The 26,627-nt window shown below is 47.6% G+C and overlaps 1 protein-coding gene across 1 annotated transcript; it reads right to left on the bottom strand.

Annotated features, from left to right (window-relative positions):
* Nucleotides 1–13,845: 13,845 nt before the first annotated feature.
* Nucleotides 13,846–24,835, bottom strand: CSRNP1 (cysteine and serine rich nuclear protein 1). Its single transcript, XM_072329231.1, has 5 exons — nt 24,705–24,835; nt 19,460–19,655; nt 17,033–17,292; nt 16,075–16,371; nt 13,846–15,069 (listed from the first exon to the last, which is right to left on the bottom strand). The coding sequence occupies exons 2-5, from the start codon at nt 19,629–19,631 to the stop codon at nt 14,086–14,088; spliced, it is 1,713 nt and encodes a 570-aa protein (XP_072185332.1). The 5' UTR covers nt 19,632–19,655; nt 24,705–24,835; the 3' UTR covers nt 13,846–14,085.
* Between the last annotated feature and the right edge of the window lie 1,792 nt (nt 24,836–26,627).

The following is a 26,627-nucleotide window of genomic DNA, read 5'->3' on the forward strand; positions in this document are numbered from 1 at the left end:
AAGAGGCCAAAGTTCAGCTGTAGCCAGTTTTGTTGATTTTGTTGTTTCAAGCTCTACTCACAAGAGAGACTTTGCATTCAATTTAAATAACATACCAATGTTCACTGACAAATAAATTTGGGGTGTTTCCAAAGCAATTCCATTCATTGCAGCAATACAGCCTCACTTATTGCATTGCCTTTCTTGTCATATTACTGAGACCTGAAGAGTCTAAACAAATAGTTTGTTTGCTCAGTTACTGTACCAGCATGCCAGTGCTATCAGAATTACTCACGTTGTTAGGCCAAGGTATTTCCTATATGAATAGGGAACTTGGAAATATTCCAGCATTTAAGCTGCATTCAGTGCAGGAGGAGCCTGGCAGGCTGAGTTGGTAGCAGGCAATCAGTAATGCAGTTCTGAGTACACTGAAATAACTTGAATAGTGTTTGATGTAAATTACCATAAAGCTTCAGAAGTGAATGGGTCTCCTGTAATCCCTATGTCAGCCCAGTGAGGATGTATCAGGTATTTGGGGGCATTTAAAAATGGCTGTTTAAGTGTATGTTTAAGTGACTAAGTAACTTCCAATGGTGCCTGAGGAAGTGCTCTGCTCATAAAGTGAGGCTTTCTATTAAGAGGCAAACTAGTTAACTCTCTAGGTGATGTTCTCCTAGTCATCTGGTGGCCCTTTACTGGGCTTGCTCCAGAATGTGAGTATCTTTCTTGCACTGGGAAGCACCAATCTGGATACAGCATTCCAAGGATAGAGTCTAACAGCTGCTAAATAGATGGAGAAATTGCTTCCTACAACCTGTTTGCTACACACCTGCTAGTGCAGCCTAAATTGTGGTAGGCTTTGTTTGCTGCAAGGGTTCACTGTGCAATTTGTCGTTCATTATGATCCTTTTCTGGAGTCCCCCCAGCATGCACTTACACGTGGTTATTCCATACCAGAGGCAAAACTTGACATTTGACTTTGCCAAACTTCATGAAGTTTCTGTCAACCCGTTTCCAGCCTGTTCAGGTCTCTCAGAATCCCACCGTCTACTCCCCCTGGTTGGTTAATACCTGCAGATGTAATGAGCACACTCTGTTCCATCATCTACAAGGACCTTATGCCCAGGTGTTCTCCAGCAAGGAAAAGCACCCTTCTCTGCCCCTGTTCTCCTGGCAGTGAAAGCAGGTTGCACTCTATTGGTATGGTCAAAACAAACTGGTTCAGTTTACAGTCCTGCTACTGTTGCAGGTGGAGAAAGGGAAGGATCAAACTGGCTTTGGGAGAAAAAAAACATGGGAAAACAGAGATGTAAGGAGTTAAATGTGGTTGGTTGCCTGTAAACAGGCTGTGATCAGAATGCTTGTCTAGCTGTGACTTGCATCTCATCAGCAGTCTCATTAAACTCCATTTCTAACTGTCTCCCACACAAGAGGTTCTCTGTGGTGTATGTATGGAGGTCTCAGTGCCAGAGATCACAGATCGCAGGGTTTTGTGTCCATAATGCCAGGAGATGGAGCAAGTGAGGGCTTGTATGTCTATCAGGGTATGGCAGGGATTTTAATGCAAGCATAGTCCTTTTAACGCATTACATCTCCAAAACCATCCGATTCCATGCCTGCCTGGTTCAACTTTCTTAAAATGGCAGAGAAATAACAGAGTGAAAATGCGAATAATTTTTCCCCAGCTTAGTGAGTCAAATCATTTTACCAGGTGAAATGAAAACTCCCGGAGTTGATTCAAGGCAGCTCAGGACCGTGTTGCCAGGAATGGGCTGATAACAAGTCACCTTTTTTCCTTCTGTAGCAACAAGCTGTTAGAGCAGCCCAGGCGTGTAGGTAACATTACCCTTGGCGCAGCTGATGGAACTTGCCCAACTCATCAGTTTTGTGTTATGTTAAGCACCCGTAACTGAAGAGCACAGGAGCCAATACCCTACTGCTGTATGCTGCTCTAATTATAAATTAGCCTTGCCAGTTGCTCCAAGCGCTTCCTTCCAGACTGCAGTTGTTACAGAAAATGCTGTTGTTTATTTTTTTTTTTGAATACTGCTCTTCATTATTTAATTTGCTGTCAACGCTGTAGTGCAGGTGTATCTTTGTGCTAAGCAATGTAACGAACATCTGTTATGACCTGTCGTTTCTCTCGTTCACTATCTCAAAAAGGGAGCACTGAGCTTTTTGGTAAAGCTCTTCACTTTGCTGGTGTTTTGGGCTGAGATTATGAGCATCAGTTTTGACATTTCAGATAGAATCTTGGAGAGATGTAAGCATCTGCCATCCAGAGCGGGATTTGAATTGGCAGGCTTTCAGCAACACGTGCCACTGATGGTGTTTAAATTCATTCAGCACCTAAGCACATGTACTTGATTAACTGCAGAAGCACTTTCTAAGCATGTGAGCACTAGGTACTTATGCAGACACGATTCAGTGCAAGAGTTGTGGTACAGAAAGAAAAGTAAACAGCAAAACTCTTTCTCCTCCAGGGCTTACTTCCCCCTTCCTTAGCGTTTTACACGACTGGTGCCTGATTTCTCTCTCCTTTAAGTGGTTGACTTTGCATTGATGTATATATATGAACTGGAAAAAAACACGTTCTGTTAAACTGTGGGAACTCTGAAACTATAAGTGAACGGATGTCGTATGTGTGAGATCACCTGTGTGTCCATCAGTTCACTGTAAAATAAGTTAAACGTCTACCTGGAGAGACGCATACACTTCCTGCTGCTTATAGTTTTGTATGCAAAGCTATGATGAAGGCGTATGTTTCAAAAATTGTTAAGAAGATGGTCCTTTCTCCTAATGCTTTTCATAGGTAAATATGGTAACTTCATGTTGAGGAGGCTGGTTGTCCTTTTCAGATAGACACATGGCAATCAAACTCTTAGATACTTTAACAAAGCCAGAAAGAGCAGCAATATGAGATCTGTCTAAATCCTCTTGGACTTTGGCTCTTCGAGTGTCACACAACAGTTTTTCTGATGGACTGTTTATAACTTAGAGAAGTGATTTTTTTCCTGCTCTGATGAACTCATCTGCTCCTCCCATTGTTCTGAGCAATGTTTTGTCGCCGTCAAATCCAAAACCTCTGCCCGTAGAGAGTGACAATGCAATTTTTCTGAGCACTCAATCAAAATAACTCGTAGTATAATTCAGGGTGAATGGACCTCAGGAGATCATGTAGCCCAACCTCCATCTTGCTCAGCTTTTGTCAGGATCATGGTGCCTTTTTGGAAGAGAGTCAACAATCGTCTCAAACAATTCTCCATGCTTTGCAAGATAGGGTATCAAGACTGCTGTCTTGGAGGTTTTCCTGTGTGTTATCATTTAATTGTCAAGTACAGCTCCTTTTTGCAGCATCCTGCCCAAACCACATTCTTACACTTTGCAAAAGGTTTAATTGATTTGCCACTTTTAATGAGTAAGCCTCCAGAGAATTTTGACATTTCAGATGGCGGAACTAGACTTCAGCATCTCAAGCTACATTTCTTAGTTGGAGCTTTGTGGTTTTCCTATGATACCAAAAACTAATCAGCCATTTATTCCGATTTCTGTGGGTCTTTTAATCAATTTCCTTCACCTACAGTCAGTCATAACTCATAAATTCAAGGTTTTTCACCCTTGGCAAGTCCTCTTGCATGGGGAAGCTTCCCAGTTGTAGTTCCCTACCTCCCCTCTCTCCATTCATATATGACCAAGAGGTTCACCTCGTTCACCAAGCATATGGCAAAACGCAGACAGTCCCTCTGGAGCTCTGCACTAAAACAATGTCTGAAGTGGAGGAATTCAGAAAACAGCTGCAATTCATCATCTGCAGTGTAATTTATTTCTCCTTTGGGCATTACAGCACAACCCAACATCAAAGCCACTCAGCTGCAAAATGAGTATACCATTTGCTTTGCTGTTGAGTACAGATTATGGACAAACAATTACTCAATCTAAACGGCATGGTGTCCAAAAAGAGAATAAACAGACAACAATATTCTTCAACAAAATTGTACATAGGGAACACACACAAAATCTTTGGAATAATAAATTAACAATAGAAAATGAGAGAGCTGGCCAGGTCTAACAAGGGTGATGAATGTAGTGGAAATGAGAGAGGAGACTGTTTGGCTAAGAGGCCACTCTATGACCTCCTAGCCAAAACTAACTGGGAGCTAAAAATGATCTATGATGTAAAGGGAAGAAATGTTCAATGGCTTAAAAAAGGTTGCAGTGTGAAATACCACAATGAACTTTTATGGCTTCCAAGGGAATAGAAAGGGTTGGTTAAAGAAGGCTGGTGGAATTACACAAGAAAAAATCCTGGTCCTGCCACGTCCATCCCATGGGCAGTAGATACCGTTAACATGGATGAACCTCGCTCTCTTTTCCAGTTCATTTTCTTAACTCTTCCTTTTATACTTTATAATGTCTACAATCATAGAATCATTAAGGTTGGAAAATGCTACTAGAATCTTTTAGTCCTACCATCAACCCATCACCACCATACCGTGTCTAGCCCCAGACCTGCTGATGTCAGTACTTACAGACCCCTGGGCCTACTTTTAAAACAAGCTCCTCAATAGAAATTTGAGTGAAAATGATCTGGAGAGAAACTCAGGTATTTGCCATGCATGGGATTATACCAACCATTTCTCATGCTGACAGCTGGTCTTCGGCTGCAGTTCAAGGTGATTTGCTACCTGCACCTTCATGCTCTATGTGTCCCAAAGAGATCTTGCCTCATCACGGAAACAAGTCTCTGGGTTTTTATGTTGTAGTGAAGAATCTGTGTGCTCCTAGATAGACGCCTAATGCATGTCAGCAAGTGCTTAGAGTGATTCAGCTTTACTCTGGATGTCTGGAATATGACTGGATGAATATCGGCAGTGATGGCTCCTGAAAAAAAAAAGGAAAGCATTCTTCCCCCTAAATCATGAGCAACTGACCTTTCAGTTTGCCTGGGCCACATTGAGAGAAGAGGAATTGTCTTGGGCTGCAGACATGTGGGTTGCTCCAAAAGTAATGCCTCCAACTTATTTCTATGGAAAGTACAACTGAGCACAGCAACACTGTTTGACAGAGCAAATTTTCAGCTACAAAAAAACTATTTCTCAACATAGTCACCACCATTAGCTCTGCTTTTTTGACAGCAATGAACAAGAGCCCACGTGCTGCACTCATACAAACCTGACCCAGCAGGGATGACCCACTGATGCTGTTGCCACTGCTGAAACATTCATTCACCACCTCACTGTGCTCACATCCACTGTTTAGTCTCCATAAATGTTCAGCAAGCATCAATGAATGTCAATGGGTGCCGTTCTTTCTAAATGGAGAGATTCAGTTTCACACTCTTGCTTCATCTACACTTCCATGTCAGATGCCATTTTGTCTCTCCGCCCCTCCTCTGCCATCTGTCACAAGGTTACTCATTGCAAAGGCTTCTACATGTTCATCTGAAGGGCTATGTTAGGGTTGCTATCAAAGATGGAATGCGTCCCTTGGCATTTCCACCTTTGAGGACCACCACGTGCCATAGTCAGATGGACTACCCCATCTGGGTGATGGTCTGCTCCACCTGGGAAAAGGTCTGGGATCTTTTGCATTCCTAAGAGAGAGGCCAGATCTCTGCCAGCCACAGCATTTCCCATTGTCCTCTTTTTTTTCCCCCATAACTCAGATCTCTGCCACCCCTGGCACTGAAAGCCAGCATTTTGGGTGCAGGAAGATGGAAACACATTCAGCAGGGAGAAGGGGGGAGAAACAGATGCTAGAAAACAAGGATCAGCACATCCAGCCAAGGTTGAACCACCCTCCCCTTTGGCTAATGCTCTTATTATCCAATTGACAAAGATCAGGTCATGTTACATGGAGTAGCAGGCAGCTGGGAGGACAGATGCTTTTCTTAGAAGGGAATGCAACATGTGCATTGAAAATTACTAGCCTGAAGTGCTTGGCTGGGTTTGCCCTGCTTGGGTTTTAACTTGATCTGAGAGCACTCCAAATTCATCAGGTGTTATTTCTGCTGGACGGCCTGGTGGGAATTATGCAGTGTGGACGTGTTTGGGTAACCTTGGGCATTGCCTTGAACAGGGTCTTGCTTTCTTTTGGTTGTGGGTTTGTTGCTTGGTTTGTTGGGTTGTTTTGTTGTTTTTTTTCCCCACACGGGGAACGTTTTTGATGAGTTTAACAAGTTCTGAGCATAGTAGCATTAAGCAAAGATTTAGACACAGATGCTAGTGTAAAAAAAAAATATGCTTAGAAAATTGCTGCCACTTCACTGAAGATGATTCAGTATCCTGTTCCACTTGGTTGCCTGAGTAAATTGTAATTGGAGTATTTAAGCTGGGAAAGGATGAACCTTTCAGCATCTGAGTGGTGTAGATTATAGCATGTTTGTTTTTTTCTCTCCAGTTAGCAGCGTGCCAGCACAAAACCTGAAGTGTTAGTTATGCTGTTTCTCTATGGAAGGAACAAGATCTCCATGAGAAAGACCTGGTAACTCTCTGAAGGAAAGGGTAAAGGCCAAATAAGGGGACTTAGGTTGGACAAATGGGTTGGTGCTTGAACTAAATGATCTTAGTGGTCTTTTCCAACCTTAATGATTCTGTGATTCTTTTGAAATTAATTTCCCTAAGCCAATTCATAACCTTTTGTGCGCATATTTAAACCACTACAGGCATCTTAATGCAGTAATGAGCAAAACCAGCTAATGTAGATTTCCAGCTCCATGATCTCTTTGTCGGGTTTCTGATATGGAGCCACTCCACTGTTCAAAGCCACACACACCATTTCTGCATGGCCTGGGTGCCAAATACTTTGTAGCTTCATATATATGCATATATAAAGCCTTAAGATCTTTGTCCTCGTCCTCATTCTTGCTATTACTGCCTCATCCTTCTCACCCTCTGAGTTCCTGCTGCTGTTCCTGCACAGCTGGGCATCTCACTGTGCACTTAATCAAGGGAATGGTAAAGCTCTCATTGCTTTAACCTTGACTTTACGCATAATTGCTGACTTCCTGGGAGTGGAAATCAAGCTGATTGCTGATTTCCATAAGAGGAGGCACATTTGCATTAATGTCAGCACTTGAAATGGGTTCGCATCCTGAGAAACCTTCGTAGGGATGGGAAGGTGGAAAGAAGGTTTCACAGCCCACAAACCATGTCATACACTTTGCTCTGCAGCAAGTCCTACGTGCACCACAAAAATGAGACAGCACGACACCAACACACACCCTTCCTTAATTACCCGTGCCGTTAGCGAACGAGCTTGCAATACGGCTTAACAAGCTGATCTTTCACACTGCCTCAGATGCAGGGATGCGAAGTGAATGCTCAGGTGCCACTAGAGGGCACTGGCAAACCGGAGGACTGCTTGATGTGCTTATCACCAGCTACCGAAGAAGTTTTGCGGGCTGATAAAACGGCAAGTATACAGCCTTGCACTCTGTCCTTTGTGTTTGCTCGCAGACGCTCAGATAAGCAACCGGCAGCTGCTTTTTGTTGCCGTCACCCGGAGGTCCTATAGGAAAACAGATAAACTCTACTTACTGCGGTGAGCGCAAGTGAAAATGAAACCAGCAGCGCTTTATTCAAGGTTTAGGAAAGGACTGGAGCCCCGGCTGTGTTTGGAGCTCATTGCTTTAACAGGCTGCCCTTGACAATGTCTCTTCTGTATTCAGAGTTTTGGCATTTGTGACACAAATGTGGCTCTGACACAGCCACACACACGAGAAAATAATGTATTAGCTTTCCTTCCTTTTAATATTAGTGAATGGTTCTTGTTCCTTTTAAGACAGTGTGTGAATTCTGCTGCGACACCAAGTTCAGCTGCTTCACTTCTACATCTGTTTGACTCACTAATAATGGAGTAAGAGCCCTTGCATTTTGCTTAGGAGCCAAGTGAGAGCAGCACCCTGAGTGTATACGATCTAAGGGTTTTCCACAGGAGTCCCTCAATCCTTTCCAGAACCCATCTGGATGCTGAGAGGTGGAATGCAGTCCCTGCTGGCTTTGGGGTGCCTGGGATTGAGTCTGTCAGCTCTGTGTGCTCAGTGCCTGAGCACACAAAGCATGGCAACCCAGAGGAGAAATATTATGCTGCAGCTGCAGGAGTAGGAGAACCACGTGTTAGAGGCTGGTTCGAGTCATTATCACACCCCCAGCACCAGGAAGGAGCTTTTTTTTTTTCCGTGTTCCTATGACAGGAACAGTTTGTGCTGCTCAGCTGTGATTTATGGCATAGGATAAGAGGAGGCGATGGCCTGGGAGCACTCACGTGGCATTGCATGTGTGCTTCTTCCGTGCCTTCTTGGTATTCAAGAGCCTTGCTTCTGAGCACTGTAGGAAAATCTGTAACCTTACCTCAGGCACCTGTGGAAAATGCTGTTCTTCCAGCAGGATTTATTATGTGAAGGTACTAGGTCTTACAGAGATACGGTACCCAGTAGGACAGCGAAAACACCGTGGGTACCATAATATTAAATGTTATATAATAAAAATATTTGGTGTTTCCACAGTTGGGTGTTGAGTATGCAGATAAAAACTGATGTTCCCCACATCCTTTAGGGGAACAGAAAAAGGAAGCACCCGTGGCTACAGAAGGCATCTTCTGAGGCTGATCCCAGCAGGTGTAGGGCACTCTGGTGAGGGGCAGAACTGGTCACAACATCTTGAGGTGTCTGGTAAGGCTGGAGATGCTGTACAATACAGCTCTGAGGTTTAGAGATCCAGTATGGAAGACAAGGCCACTAGGGACCCTGCACACAGCAGGAGGGTTGAAACTGGGTGATCTTTGAGGTCCTTTTCAACCCAGGTCATTCTATGATCCTATCATTCTGTGATCCTATATATCTATATTATGGACACGTCCTCATTCACATTCTACCTTGGGCATCTTAGTCTTTGCCAGATAAACCTCCAAATACTGTAGTCAAATTTACATCACTTATCACCCAACTGTTTCTTCTCCCGAGCAAAATTGACCCATATTTTTGGGAATACAATGTGCTCCCACCTCTCCTGACAGCTACTCAACCCTAATTACTGGAAAGCACTTTGGGATGCTTTGAATATAAAAAGCACTTAAGAACCATTAAATTCTCATCTCTATTTACTCCAAAGTAGTATCCAAGAAATTATTTCCTGGAAGTGGAGTAGATAATGCTCTCAGTAGAGCAGGTTTATTTTGGAGGGATGTTATTTGCTGTGGTTGCAGGTTCCTCATGTCCAAATGGCAACTCTGGGCCTGAGCAGTCCATTCCATGCCCACCACCCTACAGGGCACAGCCTTTCCTTCGCCCCCAGCTGCCTATCCCTTGACAGCTCTGTGCTGTTCCCTCAGGCCCTATTGCTGTCCCCAGAGAGCTCAGCACTGCCCCTCTGCTTCATGTGTGGAGCTGTATGGCCATGAGCTCTCCCTTCAGCCTGCTCTGCTCTGGGCTGTAGTCCTCAAGCATTTTGCTACCTGGCTCTCTGGCTAAAACGTGGCATCTTTGGTGATGTGGAGCAGAAGGAGAAGGCAGCTGGAGCTGCTGCCCAGCAGATGGCAATGCTGCTGTTCACAGCAGTCCTGGTGTTATAAAGCAGGCTGACAGAGATGTGTAAATCAAGCAGTATTTAAAACTCCTCATAGATGAAACTGAGAAGGAGAGAATTTGGCTCTTTCCATCAGTGACTTACCTGGACTTTCCCTTTAGCCAGGTGTCTATCAAAAGAAGAATGGGCTGGTGGTTGGATTAGATGATCTTAGTGCCCTATCCTACATTAATGATTCTATGATTTATTTACATTTCTTCTCTACATTTAGCAACACCCATTTCCGGAGATGCTCCTGAGATGAATGAGCACAAAGGAACCCTCATGTGGTTCAAATTAAACTGCTTTTGTTCTGGTGTGCAATCCTGGTTGATTAGATGGAGGGACCCTTATGGAGTGATGAAGATTTCTCTGCTGCAAGGAGAAAAGGTGACTTTTTAGGGGGGATCTTCAGAGTAGATGCAGGTCTTTGGAGTGGCAAGAGCTGGCTCTATGGATGTCTCCCAGGCAACACCCTGGGCTTGTACTGCCCTGAATCTCCTGGGGTGTTTTTTTCCCTACTGGAGATAAAGTCCATCTCTTTGTCACTTTATGGCTGTTCCTGCCCAGAACAGCACAGAGACGTCTCCTTCCTGCATGGTGCCAGCTCCGGGCAACAAATGACTCAGCCCCAGTGCAGGAAGAGTACTGCTGTCTGTCTGCTGTCTGCAAAGATGCTTTGAGTCTTTTGGCAGCAACTAAAGAACAAAACGAAAGCAAGCAATGAGTAATTGTACAGTTTGGGGTGCTAGGAGCAAGGATGGCTGCACAGAGGAGAAAAACAAATGACAGTAAAGAGGGTGAAGAAGGTGGGGAGTGCACGACTTGGGCTGGAGCTGCAGTGACGGGATTTATTGGGCTCATTGAAGGAGCTGCCCACGGCAATGAATCACAGCCGTGTGTCATCGGGTCTGGGCACGTCTGTGCCTCCGCGTGCTGAAATGCAGCTGGCCTCAACCTTGCCATACAGGCTGCCAAGGAGGGAGGCGAGAGACACAGGAGGCTCCTGCTGGGGTGAAAAAGCAGGATGGCTGCGGTGACCATGACAGCTTGTTGTAGACTGTTTTGGCATAGTGAAGATGAGCATTTAACGGTTCATCAACACAAACTACACTGACAATGGGAAACACCTTCAGAGTTTTTTATTCCCACTCAGTCTTCATTTCAAAGGTCTCAAACAATTGATAGAGGGGAGAAAACACATGTTTTCAAATCCAGCTCGTGTTCACATCTCTGATTTGTGCTCGCTGATGAATTTGGCCTTTCCATTCCTGAATCCTCAATGCCACCCATCATGTGCTGGCACCGGTCAGCAGGAAGGTCCTGCAGAAGGAGCTCCATTAGTGGGGCAGCCCAGGAGAAAGCCTCAACACAGTGACCTTCCAGCCAGACGACTCCAGCCCACCGCGCCAGCACTTTGTTGGGCTTTGATACAACCACTATTTCCTTGCTAAAGGTGCTCTGCCCAGTGCAGGTTCAATGTCCAGGTCTGGACAGAGCTGCAGGAATGGGGATGAGGGCAGTGTCCCACCTTAGGGGTGTCCTTTGACACTCTTCCATGATTCATGGTGGTACTGGGAGACTCTCTGGGAAGACACCCGTCCCTGGGCAAAGTCATGATTGTGAGGTCTATCTCATTATTTGGGGTGGAAATAAGGTACCAACCAGCCATGCTGAAGGCACAAGAAGGACCAAGACGCTGCCGCTTTCAAACAAAATGATTTTATTGGAAGTGTAATGGAAATTTCTTCATATTGCTTTGATGAAATGAGAGAACAGCAGCTGTAGACAAATATGCTTTTTTTTTCCTTTCTTTTTTTTTTAACAAATGCAAATGGATAAGGTAAAAATAAAGCATTTTTTTGTTTGTTTGTTTTAACTTGTACCCTCAAGCAACATAATCACAATATATACACAAAGAAAGCTAAAATAAAGCTATGTTGAAACCAAAGCGTTTCAATCAATACATTAGATAATTACAGATCGTGTCAATAAATAGCCAGTTTTAAAACTGTTTTGAACAGGCAACTTTTTACATAGATAACGAGAAGGAAAACAAAACAAAACAAAACAAAATTATATATTTACAATTCAGTGCCTTGAAAAGAAAAAAAAAGAGAGGAAAAAAATAAAATAAAAAAAAAAAAAGTCTTTTTTGGCACCAACACAAATAAAATGAATAAATTATAGAAAAAAAAAATAAATCCACAAAGGCAGGAGTCAATCCCCGTCATTCATTACAAAACGTGTTGTGTATATATATATATAAAATATTGGCGTATATTTTATATATATAAATATATATATATATGCAGAAAAACCGAGGAATGTTATAAAATATATTAGTGCCAATAAATACAGAACGGTACCAGACTTCCAACAGTCAGTATTTTTGATGCAGTCTGAAGGATAGCAAACTACCACCAGAAGGTAACCAAAGGGGATTTTCAGTCAAAAGAAACGACGGCGACAACAAAAAATAACAGATAGATAGATAGATAGATAGATAGATAGATAGATAGATAGATAGATAGATAGATATCCAGGAAATCCTCCATCTGCCAGTAGTATTCCTACAGTCGCCCTCCTGCCCATGGGGATGGCCCCAGGGTGATGCCTCGTAGGAGGACATGGCGGGTTGGCTCTGCTTCAAGGTTGACCGGCTCAATACCAGAGAAGACGTACAATTAAATAATAATAATAATAATAATTAATAACAATAATTTAAAACAAAACAAAACAAAACAAAACAAAAACAACCAGCCTTCGCACTACTCGTACGCCAGAAGCTTTCCAAATTGCTGGCAGGGTGCTGTGGTGCCATGGCAAGACTACTTGTCCATTAAGTGGCAGGTCCCAAACAGCCCCATCCCTGCTGGTGGGGACATCAAGGGTTCAACTAAGGGAAAGGTCCCCAGACCCACATTTGGGGATGATTCCCCCCAATTGGGTGAGTGCACCTTCTGCAAGGGGGGGTTTCAATGTACAGCTGTGGGTTTCCAGCAAGATACCCAGACGCTCATGCTGCTGGCGTAGGCACTTAGCGTATCACTGGCGTGCAGATTTGGGTCCAGTTACATGGCATGGCTAAATAGTGTCATGTTCTCAGGCTGATTCAAACAACAAGAAGCTAAGTAGGCTTCTAATCTCCCTCCTAAGCACAACCATTTCTCTTTTTTTCCTCCCCTCTGCAATCGTACTCAATAAATAATGCAACAACCTTCATATTCATCTCCTTTCCTTGATTTATCCAATTTATCTGTTAAAAAAAAAAGAGAGTATAAACAGTCTGGCCCACAAGTTTCTGGAGCTGCCATACCCTCGATATCTGGGAGTCCTAATGGTGCTGCTGCCCTTTACTTTGTTCTCCAAAGCCCTACAGGCTGCAAAGGTTACCCTGGCTTTCTCCCTCACTGGCAGTTCCTCTGCATATTCAGGCACCATAAGTGATCACAAAAGATCTCATGGCCAAATCCTTAGGAAATTCAACAAATTAGAAAATAATTTATGGAAAGATTTTGGAGGTTTTTGTTAATTAAATAAAGCTAGCTCATGTTTCTTGAACAGAGGATGGTTCTGCTTATTTTGCTCCCTATCATGGGTGTCAGACTATGTGCTATCACGTCTACAAAGGATGGTTCACTACCAGAGGATGCTGTTAGGAACACCTCCCTCATCCCTCCCCTCCCACCCACCTTGCATTCAGCTCTTGTAGCAATGTGAGGTGAAGACCAAACAGCCAGCACCTCCCAGACTCAGACAATGAGGTCATCTTTAGGACGTGTGCTGCTGGAGACCTTACTGCCCTTCCAGGTCATTGACAAACCACAGTGCTATTCACGTACTACAGGTAGAAAATAAATAAATACAGATATATTATGCAAAAAAAAATATGATTGTGCACATAATACATCTGAGGTATTACCAATTTAAATAAGGTTTCATGCTAGTTCAAGCTTCAGTGGCTAGTTAAATTCCGGAATTTGCAATAAATAGATGAAGGATGATTATGTATATAGTGTACGGATCTCTTCTGTAAACCTTTTCTGATTTAAACTCGAGAGCACGTTGGTCTGGCTCTTACGCATATCACAAGTTTACACAATAAATACAGCTTCAAAAGTTGTCTTAAAAAGTTCCCGCGACACCAAAACGGTTCTAGAAGGGGCTGTGTGTACGACTGGCAACATTCGCAAGGAGCATTTCTCAACAGGTCTTTGCATACAAAACACAAGGAAAGTCATATCTGAAAGTCTTCGTCCCTCCCTCCCCCCCCGCCTCCCTCCCAACCCCATCATGAAAGTTTAGAAATCTTTGCACAAACAGCAAGAGAACTGATTGTAGCTGCAGTATGTCAAAACGTCCACATTCTATAAAGACCAAAAATAGTTTGTCTGATCAGAAAGTCTGATTATTATTAATTCTTTTTCTTTATCCTTTTCACATAGCACAAGTGAAAGTCTGCCCGTCCCACCGTTGTTCGGCTTTGGTTTCAGCACCACGATGCTGCCAGTCCTTCGCATTCCCCAGCCAGCCGGGCGCTTCACACCTTCACCGTTTCCATCAGTGATGACTTGATGGCGTCCTCCAAAAGCTGATTGTCTGTGAAAGGGGCTGGGGTTTCGGGGACGGATTCGGACAAACCAATGAGAGACTCCAAGAAACAGGAGCCCTGATCTCCAGCTTGCGGGAAACCGGGGAAATTAGGCAACTGAAACTGTAATGCTGAGAAGTTATCAAGGTTCTCGTACTCCTTCAAGGAGTTGTAAAGGGGTCCCAAGTTATAGTCTGAGAAAGACTGGAAGAAATCCAAGGAGTCAGAGGAAAGGCTGAGGTCGGCATAGCTCTTGGAACACGACTCAGCTGGGGCTGGGGCGCAACACGACACCCCATCACAGCGCGAGTGCATGGCCTCCTCCAGCAGCCCACCACTGTCCTGGTTGGCATTCTCATCCAGGCACTCAGAGAGGTGGGATGAGGCCCCAGGGCCAGGCTTGGCCTCACAGCCATGGTCCTCAATAAAGAAGTCAGCGGGGTGGAAACAGCTCAGGTTATCCTGACAGTGGTCTCCCTCCTCCTCGGCATCTGAATCGTTGAAGTGGAGGATGCGTGCCAAGCCATCATCATCAATGTCCGACTGGGACTTGTCAGAGGGGAGGCTCTCGTAGGGTTCCTCCAGGTCCTCGCTGGGGTGGGAGGAGATGGAGGAGTCCGTCATGTCGCTGCTACAGCTGTTCTCCCCCAGGGCTTCCAACTCAGGGCTGAACTGGAAGGCGGGGGCCAGTGGCGCTGTGCGTTCCTCCAAGGGCCCCTTTGCCGTTGTGCAGCCCAGCTGAGGCAAACGCTCCCGGAAGGGAGGTTCAACCTCTGCCACCCCTTCACTGCTCTGCTGCTGCTTCTCCAGCTCCAGCTTCATGATGGTGTGGATGAAGTGGGTCTGCACCCGGGCCTGGTTGAACTCAATCCTGCCTTCCGTGTTGCCACAGCCGTCCTTGGTACAGCCACAGGGGAAGGAAGTGTGATCCATCTAGGGGGGGAAGAACACAGGGGTGAGGACCCTTGCCCAAAGCCCAAACCACCTCAATTCACCCCCAAATGCCCACACGTCACCTTGCAGCACAGGTGAGGGGTTTAAAAGCAAGCCAAAAAATACAAAAAAAGTTACCAAAAAACCCCACACCACCTGCTCTTTGGAAGAGTTGTCTTAAAAAAAGTGGATTTCAGTACAATTGAAAAAAGCCAAAGGGTTAAAAAAAAAAACAAACAAACCAACAAACAAAAACCAAAAAAAAAAAAGCAAAATGTAATGCGCCAAAAGTAGGCAAATGTGAATGAATTTTTTGTATATTGCACCACGATATTTAATATCTGATCTATATCAAAAGCTTCTGCCTCTGTGGGATAAAGGACAAATTGCTCCATTGGTATCTGCGGCACTTTTACATCCCAGCTGTGAGCAGCCACTAGAGGGGGGCTGTGACATGCACATGGAGCACGAGTCCTCCCGAGCACATCCATCTGCTTGCAAACATCCAACTGCACACACACACACACACACACACACACACACACACAGCCTACACCACCCAGCCCACAGCACAGAGCAAGTGAGCAGCTCCCACAGTAGCGAATGCTCCCCCAAGCACAGCAGGGCAGGCACCTCTGAAAACATAAAATATATAAAAAAATGAATAAAGGTAACTAAGCGCAGCTACAGGGGTTACCCTGTGATATGCAGGTGGGCCTGCAGAGCTGACGCTGATGCTCCCACGTGTGCTGGGAGTTGGGATACACAGCAAGGGGGAGAATAAAAATAAAACCAAGGGAGGAGGAGAAATTAGAGCCTCGTGGGAGGAGCAAAGAGCTTCTCCTTGCCAAGGCATCCCCCACAGTCCGTCTCCTGCCATTCACCCTGTGGGTGCACCTGCACGTCCCCATGGGATGAGCAATTTGGGAGGAGGATGCTTTCCAGCAGCATCTCCAAGAGCTTTTCCCACTTCGCCTTGAGGAGATGCATGAGACTGGGCAGTACCTGGCACTTAATGCCTGCCAAGCTGCAGCTGCAGGTCTCGGGATCGCAGACCTCCTGACAGTCACAGCCACAGTCCTCTCGGGACAGACGGATGCTGTGCAGCTCCCGCTTCTCTTCCTTGTCAATCTTCTTCACCCCAACAGCTTTGAGCAGCGCACGCCTCTTCTTGGCTGGGTAGGGCTGGAGGAAGAAGCCATCCTCCAGGTCCACGTTGCTGATGTCGATGTCATCGTCGGAGATGTCTTCAATTGTGAGCTGGTTGGCTTCCTCCGATTCCTTTGTGCCGTTCATGGTGAGCTGAAGGCAAAAGATAGGCAAGGTGTTACAAAGCTGTCAGGGACACCAAGCTGTGACCATCAACACCTCAAGTCAGAACAAATCATAGAATCATAAAGGTTGGAAAAGACCACTAAGGTCATCTAGTCCAACCCCAGCTCATCCCCATCATGCCCACCATGTCCCTCAGTGCCATATATCCATGTTTCCTGAACAGCTTCAGGGATGGTGACTCCACCACCTCCCTGGGCAGCCTGTTCCAATAAGTGAATCACAGAATCACAGAATAATCCAAGTTGGAAGGGACCCATAAGGATCATCAAGTCCAACTTCTGGCTCCACAGAGGACCACCCAAACATACTTCTGAGAGCACTGTCCAGACACTTCCTGACTTGCCCCAGCGGTGACCACCTCCATAACCAGTATCTTGTCTCAGAGCCTCCAGAAAGAAACCTGAGAGCCCATAGACCATGGGGTGCACAGCATCTCACTCAGGTCCCACCTGAACATTAGGTGAACACCTGCTAGGGGAGCTGAGCATCACTTTTTTCAAGGCAGAGAACTGACCGGTGTTTCTCAGAGACCCACAGAAGGTTCCGGATCGATTTCCCAAGGACTCGGAAAGACCAACACAAAGAAAAGACCTTCATAAGAAAAGACACCCCCAATCCAACCACTTACTTTCCATTTCAAAGCTTCCAACTTCTCCTCTTTCAATTTCTCTTCCAGTTTCTCCCGACGAACGTTTTCTTGCTCCTTGGAAAACTCTGCTAACGTGAACTGTCGGGATGAGCTGTGTTTGCTCACCATCCCCAGCGTGCAGCCCCCACGGCTCGGCACGCTCGTGAAGCCCTGGCAGCGTGGGAAGTAGAACACAGTGACCCGGTCAAACTCCACATTGTTCTTCTTTAGCCGTTTGGATTTCTTCAGGATGGACGTGGCTAAAAATGGGGGAGAAAAGAGCATACAGTCAGCAATGACGTCTTGAAGGTGGAGGTAAAACACTTTGCTAAATACTATGAACCGGACTCGCAATGGTGACATAATACGGTAAAGTCACAGCATCTTGTGCTATAGGATCTAAAGGTGGAAAGTGGATACAGGGGAAAAACTAAGCCAAGTCCTGATTGGAGTCACCACTCAGATTCACACTAATAAACGCCCACTGCTTCTCCTCCTCACCACAACTTCTGCCAGGAAATGCATTTGCCTATTCTTCACATGCAGCAGAGCAGAACGAACAAGCAGCCAACCACCCTGCACACCTGTCCTGCTCCCCTCACCGCTGTCCCCAGGGTCCCACAACAATGGGACACTGATGCTTCAGCTCCAGCTTTTGGGGCAGGGCAGAAAACAGCCTGAAAACAGGCTGCTCCTTCTGGTATTTCCTTTTACCATCCACTGGGAGGAACCATGAATCCATAGTTTATTCTTGTAAGACTCATTTGAGAGCAGCTGCAAAGATGTTAAACTTGATGCAGGTGAATGCAGGGTAAGCAATGCATGACTATGGTTTATCTTACGCTGCTGAAATACACTGCACAGCACTTTGAGCAGAGCTCCTCCAGACATACCTGGTTCTGCATATGCAGATGGAGCAAGTGGGGATGGGGAATAATTGGTCAGAACAACTTCACAGAATCATGGAGCTGTGTGAGCTGGAAGGGACCTTTAAAGGCCATCTGGTCTGAGCCCCCTGCAATGAACAGGGACACCCAGAGCTCCATCAGGTGCCCCATCCAACCTGACCTTTGGTGTCTCCAGGAATGGGACATCCACCACCTCTGTGAGCAACCCGTGCCAGTGCCTCACCACCCTTATTATAGAAAGCCTTCCTTAGATCCCATCTAAATGTCCCTTGCACTGCTTGCATGCCAGGAAGGAAAGGCAGCAACACGCAGATTCAGTGTCTGAGTGTTTTGGTATCACTCTCTCCTAATGAAGTAGTGGGAATATGGGAACAAGTAGCCAAGAAGGGCTGGGTAAATCCCCGGCACGAGACTGAGCTGTGCTGCTTGGATAGCAGAGCTGAGAAAGTGCAAACTGAACAGCAAGCTGCACCTATATTTCACAGGTCTTGCTTGCCAAAACATTGCATTTCAGTTTCAGATGGCAAGAAAAAAAAAGGGGGGGAAAAAAAAAAGCATTCACCCAGCTGTGTCAGCAGCTTCTGCTCACTTGCTGAGGGTTTCAAACCAGGCTGCGCCGTCACTTTGATGCTATCTCTGCATTGTGCGTTGCTTTTTCATAATAACCTTGATTCAATCTTCTAAACCATCAGCTCTTTATCAAGAGGCAACTTAACCACCGCCAGCATCTATCGACCGAGCTGCTGCACTTTGGCATTTGCTTCTCCCTCCTTCCCACCCACCCCCCCCCTTCCTCCAATTGCTTTTCCATTCCTGACCCTTTTTCAATGGAGCCAGAGAATACAAGAAGTTCATTGTTTTGTCACCAAACCTGGGAAGACAAGCAAGAATGAGACTCTTTATTATTACAAGACTTCTAAAGCCTTTTCAGACCACTGCGTGTTTGTGTATGTCTGCTAAGTGGAGCTTAACTGCTATATACAGTGGGTGTTCAGTGTAATTTACTGGGATGGACCATTTCTCCTCCTCAAAGATGGTCTCCTATTGTCTTTCTTTTCCCTTTGCACAGCAGATAAGGGATTTTATGACCTTGTCTTCTGCGTATTTTCCTAAAAGCCCTCAAAACCGATGATGCTGGGAAAACAAAACAGCATTTATCTGTACTGACAGCAGAGGCAATGTCAAACGTGTCGTGTTCTTTGGCAAAGTCCCCACCTTCCATAGGAAACGGGTTCTGAAATGGTAATTAGGCTGCTGGTTAATCGTTTTTCTAAACCAGCACTACGCGCTGTGTGTTCCATTGCTGCCTATGGAATAGCTGAGAGCGCGCTGAGGGGTGAAGGATGCTCTGATAGCAGCATCCTCTGGACCCACGGGCATCCATAGGCCCAGAAACTTGGGCAAAAAAGCTGCAAGCAAATGGCAAAATGGTGGCAGGAGCAGCTGAGGAAGACTCTCATGAAGACATTGGGGGGGTCATAAGGACAGGGCAAACGGGGCTAGGCAATAGGAGACTCACGGGTAAAGCCAGGTGCTACGGCAGAGCTGGGCTTGCTGTCTCCACGAGAGTTGTCCTCATCTGAGTCCCAGCCTGAGGATGCCGAGGAGGACAGAGGGGAGCAGGAGGAGGAGGAGCAGTAGGTGCTGTCATCCCCCAGCTCTTCATACTTCCTTTTCAACACCCCGCTCATGGTGACGCCGTATTGTTCATATACCTGCAAAAGAAGGGAGGAAAGCGTCATCAGAGGGGGAAACCAACCCACTTACAGTCTGCACGAGCTCAGTGCAACCACGCAGGTGTGACTCCCCAAAGGCTCACCCCACCACCACACCTCGCTGCCTTCCCCTGCACGCAGCTGCAATTCCTCTCCTCCTATAGAGGGAGAACCCAACTGCCCAGGAACCCATTCAATCAACGCAAACGTTATCCAACAATAATTACTACATTTTGCTTACTAATTCTTTTATGTTAACTCCTTCCCCCTGATCGCTTTCTGTGCAGTTACAGCTCGAGTGTCTTGCTAATTACAAAAATAAGCCGGTTTGCAGAGAACAATCTGCTGGCATGATTTACTTGCTACAGCCCCCTGGGGAAACAGACTTATTAAATGAAGCACTGAAATACAAATATATCAACTGTGAAGAACAGCCCTTCTCCTCACGGTGCCTTTCATAGTCAGTCCCCCATTCAATAAGCTATTCTTGTTTAGGCTGGGTTATGTATCAAGCATAGTAGCAATTAAAAACAACGTAGCTAATTAAAAACAAAGGAGCTCTGTGCTTGCCTGGATTCCTCAATTTCCTTCATGCTCTCCTACTGCCCATCTCCAGCATTCACAACCCAGCGTCCCTGGAGCAGCATGGTGGTGGAGCAAACCCAGTGCTAATGGATGCGGTGTCCTCATGCCCTCTTGTGAAACCCTCCCACCCTGCACAACCTACTCCTCGTAACCGTAACCGTATCACTTTCTCACCCTCTTTTGCATGTCTGAAAGTGAATTTAAATCTATCAAACCGACCTCCTCCTAACAGCCCTGAGCAGACGGCACAGAAACTGCACAGGCTTCAGAACCTCCCCACGGTGGGATGCTCAATATCACAATAGTGCTTGTAATGGTGGGTGCCTACAAAGCCCCACTGCTTATCAATCATGTTCACCGACAGCTTCCAGGAGCCTGAAGTCCCCTGAAAGGTTAAAGATGGATGGAGGGAGCTGTTTCAGGCTTGGAAGAAGTTAATCATTGCATGGGGCTGCATGTGCCAGAGGTTGGGTTGTTGGGGCCTTGACCCAAAGCTGATGTGGAGAAGGTGGATGTGGACGCACGTCCAATCCAGCACCAGTGCTGAGCCCTCTCCTCCCTTTTCTCTTGCAAAGCGTTGGCAGCCACAGTGTTGCAAACTCTCTAATCTCCTGGTTTTCAATTCTTTTCCCACCTCCCGTTCTGCTGACGATCGCTTCTAAGTGCCCAGAAATGAATGAGAAAACCTCCAAAATGAAGTCCAAAACGAAGCACCTCCTTGCCCACATAGAATGGCCAAAAAACTCCACAAAAACAAACACAGGTGGCTCTGGGATGCACCCACTTGCTGCTGCAAGGCCGTCTCCTCTATCCCTACTGAAGGATGTCGCCTTCCAGCCAATGAGAGAACGCAATTTTCCAGCACATCCATAAGATGGGAGTCGAGTGGAAACTGCTGTCACTCTGGCTTTGTCCCACCCTGCAGGGACACCAGTGGGCATCAGAGAGAAGCCCCTCAGGCAGTGACATGGCGTTTTGGCCAAGCTCACCCCGTCCCTTCATCCGTTCACCACCTCCTTCCACGTTCCATCCATCCATCCACCCGGCCTTCCAAGCACAAACGCTCCCCTCTCCACTCCAAATCCTGACTGCAAGGATGAGCTGGGCAAGGACCAGCTGCCACCAGCCTGGGCAGCACCAGGACTTTTCTACCTACAGCCAAAAACACCAAACCAGCATCTTCTAATGAAGGGGCTTCCCCAGTTTGTATAATTCCCAAGGAAGCGAGCAGGATGGCGACACCGTCCCAGCACTCAGCAAACAGAGCCATGTTTTAGACAGTCCTATTTTTTACATTTATTTTGACAAGATACCTCTACATCCATCAGCCCCCTATAAACACCACCCTCATGGGGTTCAGCCATCAGGGCAAAAAGTCAGTGCCGTGCACAGAGCATAAACCAGTGCCCTCCTTCAGGCACTATCAGCGCCCTCCTCCAGGCACCATCAGTGCCCTCCCCTCCTTGCTTGCTCCAGCAGCAGAACCCAAGCCGTGAGAGCAGCGCTGTTGAAACCACGGCTGGGATTGCTGAGCTGCGGCGATGCCGCAAGCCTGAGACTCCCATCCGCATCTGTGCCTGCCACAGAAGTCACAAAAATGTGCACAGCAGCGTGAAAAACACAAAATATCAGCGCTCGGCAGTGGAAATCTCTGCAAGCGGCTCAGAGCGCAGGAGGATTTTACCACCTTTACTCCCTCCCCCCTCTCACTCTTTCTCTCTCTCTCTCTCTTTTTTTACATAACCTGAAATAAAATAATCCTATCTTCCTTTTAGTTGCCAAAAAAGACATTCTGTTCTTGGCTAAGACTTCTTACTCATCTATTTTACTGAAAACAGCTTTTGGAACAAGTACATAATGCAATGGATCAAACCCGCAGGAATTCCTCTCTGGCACCAGAACTCCCACTATCCTGGGAATACTTTCTAACAAATATTTAGCCCAGATGTGCATTCCTTTCTTTTTCTCTCCGTCTCCCTCCTTTTCTTTTCCTTCTTTTTTTCTTTTCCCAAGCTATTTTTCTTGGGGGTGGGAGGGCTGAGTTTGAGGGGGGAAGGGGAATGAATCCGCTAAGTCCCATTTCTGGCACTGGGCGAGTTGCAGAGCAAAGCCTTAATACGCAGGAATGCAAAGAATTAATGTTTTAACTATCCTCTACTTGGACAACGTATCAACAGTAAATATTTCAAGTCATTTGGATTTCAGAAGGCGAAGCCCAGAGAGGGGAGGAGGGCACCCAAAATCATCCTACAGGGCTTGGTTGTAAAGGGGGCTGCACAGAGGCACAGCGAGGAAGTGTTGGGGTGTTTGCAAGGAGCAAAGCATGAGGCACGTAAAGGGAATCTCTCCTGGAAGCAGCTCCTGGGGGAATGCAGGAGAACGGCGGCGTTTGCAATTTGATTTTCCAACTGGAGAGGATCCCAAAAAGGTGGAAGGATCCCAAATCTGCACGTGAACTGAAAGCAAAGTTCTTTCTGCAAAGCAAGGAAACAAGCGGTGCGATGCATGGATTTTTCAGCAGCTTTCCTGCCTTAGGAGCATCCTGCAACCCCAATGCAAAGGGCCTGAGCCTTCAACAGGGCCCAGTATTGCTTTAAAACCCAACGCTACGGTCTGTACGCTGAACCCAGGGGGAGGTTTTTCTCCCTTTTCCAGGTGTTATTCACACAGCATGACCTCAACATCATCAAAAAAAGACATCAGTGCGGAGCCATCAGCCCTCAATCACCATCAGCCCTCAATCACCGCCGTCCACTTAAACCATTTTAACTCCTACCATCTTTACCAAGGTGCGATGGGGAGCCCGTAGGGTTCAGCCCAGCTGATTTTCACCCCCTCCCACGGTTGGGTTTAGGGTTTCACAGCCTTCCCCTGGTTATAAATAGCCCTCAGGCACTCGCCGTGCCCTCAGCGGTCCTCCTGCCAACGCCACCCATGGGAAGCAGGGCACACACACGTGAGCCAATATTTGGGGAAGCCCATCAAGAAACGTCTTTGTAGGTTTGCCATCAAGCCCTTCTGCCTCGCTGACAACCCGAAAGGTAAATAAGAAACATTAAGAAAGGCATTAAAAAGGTTATCTGACACAGCCCGACCGCAGCGTGCTTTCAGATGTACTCTGCACCGTAATAAATACGAACGGGGAGTGAGGCGTGCTTTTGTCTAGGAAAATCCTCCATTTGATTACGCCCAATGAATAATTCAGGGCAGGTTTTCCGTGTGTGCCCTCCTGCAGGTACACGCTGTGCTGAGCGCTGCCCCCCGGCTCCGCTCCGCTCCTGCACTGAATTATTCAAGGGAGGAATGCGAAGCTCCGGGTGTCCTCGGTGAGCGAGAAGGGAAGGGAAAAAGGCATAAAAAAAACGGTAGTGATAAAAAAAGATAAGAGCAATAATGAATGGAGACGCGGAGCTGAGTGCATTAAAAAGAGCAAAGGGGGAAAAGAAAAAATGATTCAAATAATGATAATAATTAAAAAGAGGAAAAGGCGAAGCTCCGTGGAAAAGAACAAAAGGGAAGAAGAAAAAAAAAAGAAAGAAAAATGAAGAATGATTAAAACGTGGAAAAATAATAATAATAATAATAAAGGAGGGGGAGGAAGAAAAAAAATAATGAACAAATAATAATGATAATAATTGGCTCTGGGACGGGGCTCAGCCTCATCCCGAAGTGACACGGAGGAGGTGATGGGCGCACCGGGAAAACTGGGGGCAGCTCCCGTGTACGGAGGGGTTCCCTTCGGCTCCTCCAGTTCCCTTCGGCTCCTCCGGTTGTTCCTTTCTCCCTTTCCCCACGAGCGGTGCCACAGCCGCCGCTGTGCGCTGAGCGCTGCGGGCGACCCGCTCCGTCCGTCGGCGCGTCCGTCGGAGCGCCGGTAGGTGTTGCTGTAGCGACGGGAATACATCCCCGGCTGGGAGCTCCGGGGCAAAGCGAGCCGGCCAGCCTTCCTCCCCCCTTACACCCCCCCTTCCACACACACACACCTCCTCCTGTTCTCCCCCCCCGCTTTTCTTTCAACATCGCTAAACTGCAGCCGCAGCCTCAGCGAAAGGCGACGGGGTGCGAATCCATCGGTGTCCGGCTGGGAAAACCAGGGGGGACTCGCGGCGGAGACCCCCGCCCTCCCCCCTCTCCCCAGTCCCCCCTTCCCGTCCCGGCCGAGCCCCGAGCGGTGCGTTCCCCCTCCCCGGGTTCCGCCGCCCCCGGCAGCCCCGGCCCAGACGGCGCCTCCGCGGCGCGTCCGCCCGGCTCCGTCCTCCGGGACACGGGGAGCCCCGACCCCCGCGGCCGGGAGCGCCGAGCCGCTGCCCGCTCACCCGACGGCGGACGGCGATCCGCAGCCCCGACGGACGGACGCGAGCCGTACAGCCCCGACGGCGGCGAGGCACGAGCCGGACCGTTGGCGATGCAAACCCCCCCCTCCCCTCCGCCTCCCCTTCCCCCGCTCCCCGCTCCGGGCTCTACCTGCGGCGGCGGCTGCGGCTCTCGGCGCGGCGGCTCCGGCTGCAGTGGCGGCGGCGCCTCCCGCTCTGCCGCTGCCGGGGCTGCGCCGCGCCGCGCTGCCCTTTTTCGTCAGTGGAAAACTCCGGGCTCTGACGCAGGCGGTGACAGGAGCGGGGCCGGCGCGCTCCCGGGCCCGCCCGGCTTCCTGCCCCCCCGGGCGGGGCGCTGACTCAGGGCCGCCGCCGCCGCCTCCCCGCCCCGCCCGCCGGGGGCGCTGCCCGTGAGGGAGCTGGGGGGCGGCGGGCGCCGATGGAGTCGGGGGGAGCAGCTCGGAAACACGGCCTGGATGAGGGGCTGGGATGCACAACCGCGCTGGGAACACAGAAATGGTTTGAGTTGCCTCAGAGAGTTCAGAGCCCGTTAAAGTTTGGGGAGACGCAGCCATGCTGGGAACCCAAAAGGGGTTTAGTTACTGAAAGTTATTTAAATGCCACACAGAGTTTTGGAACACTCGGTTGTGACCCTAAAAGGGATTTGGATGTCTCAGGGTGTTCGGATCTATCAGAAGTTTGGGCACTCGCAATCGCACTGGGACCCTTAAAGGTGTTTGGGTGCCTTGAGGTATTCAGATCCCTCAAAGGTTTGGGTGCCTCATTGTGTTCAGATCCCATTAAAGTCTGGTGGGGACACAGCCATAACCAGGACCCCAAATGAGGTTTGGGTGCTTCAGAATGTTGAGATCCTACATGAAATTTCAGAACCCACAATTGCACCGTGACCCTGAAGGAGACTGGGGTGCCTCAGGGAGTTCAGATCCCATAGAAGTTTGGGGACACATGACCACATTGGGACCCCAAAAGGGGGTTTGAGTGCCTCAGGGTTACAGATCCCACGTGGAATTTGGGAACCCACATTGTGATCCAGAGAGAGATTTGGATACTGCAAGGAAAGGGTTTCCAAAACCATACGGGACCCTGATAGAGGTTTGAGTAATTCAGGGTGTTGAGATCTCATGGAAGTTTGGGAGCACACAACCGTACTGGGACTCCAAAAGGATTTTGGATACCTCGGGATGTTCAAATGCCACAAGGGTTCCACAACCACAACGGGACCCAGGATTGCTGACAGGATTTTGGATACCTCGAAGGTTTCAGATCTCACAGAGGGTTGGGAGCCACAGCCACGATGGGACCCCAAGAGGGGTATCCCAAAATGGATTTGGGTCTCCCGTGGGATTTGGGTCCCTCGAAGGATTTGGGATCCACAGACCTGTGGATGACTGAAGCCCAGAAGAGAGTTTGAGCTCTGTGAGGGGTTGGCCACAGACCCGACCCCTGGAAGGGCTTTGGGATGTGCAAGGGGTTGGTTATCCTGAACGGTTCTGAAACTCATGAGCAAAGATTGACCTTGTAACAGAGTTGAGCTCTACAAGGAGTTTGGGTATCTTTTTGAGGTCCATGGGCACAGCTTGGACCCCAAGACTGAACTAGGACCCCAGTGAGGGGGATCCCTCAAGGGGTTGGCAGTCACCAAAAGAGGTTTGAGTCCTATGAGGATTTTGGGACCCACAAGGCACTTCAGACCCACAAGCAGACTGGGGTCCCAAGATTTGGGCTGGTGGGTTTGGGCCTCAGAGGGTGTTTTGAGACACATGAGCAAGGGTTGACCACTGGAAGGAGCTTGGACTCACAAGACTGGTGATCCCAAGCAGGCTGGGCTGCAAAAGGTATTTTGTCCCACAACCACTTTGGGCTCCACAAGCAAATTTTGGCCTCTTGAACTTGTATGGGACCTCCAAATAGACCTGAAGCATAGCAGGAAGGCTTGACCCCAAAATGGAATTTTGGAACCAAATGGATTTATACCAAAAAGGTTTTTGGACCCTGATTTCCTAAGGGGATTTGGGTCCCCAAAAAGGGTGTAGGCCCCATGGGCATAGATTGG

Source organism: Excalfactoria chinensis, chromosome 2 (assembly GCF_039878825.1).
Source record: "Excalfactoria chinensis isolate bCotChi1 chromosome 2, bCotChi1.hap2, whole genome shotgun sequence".
NCBI classification, from domain to species: Eukaryota; Metazoa; Chordata; class Aves; order Galliformes; family Phasianidae; genus Excalfactoria; species Excalfactoria chinensis.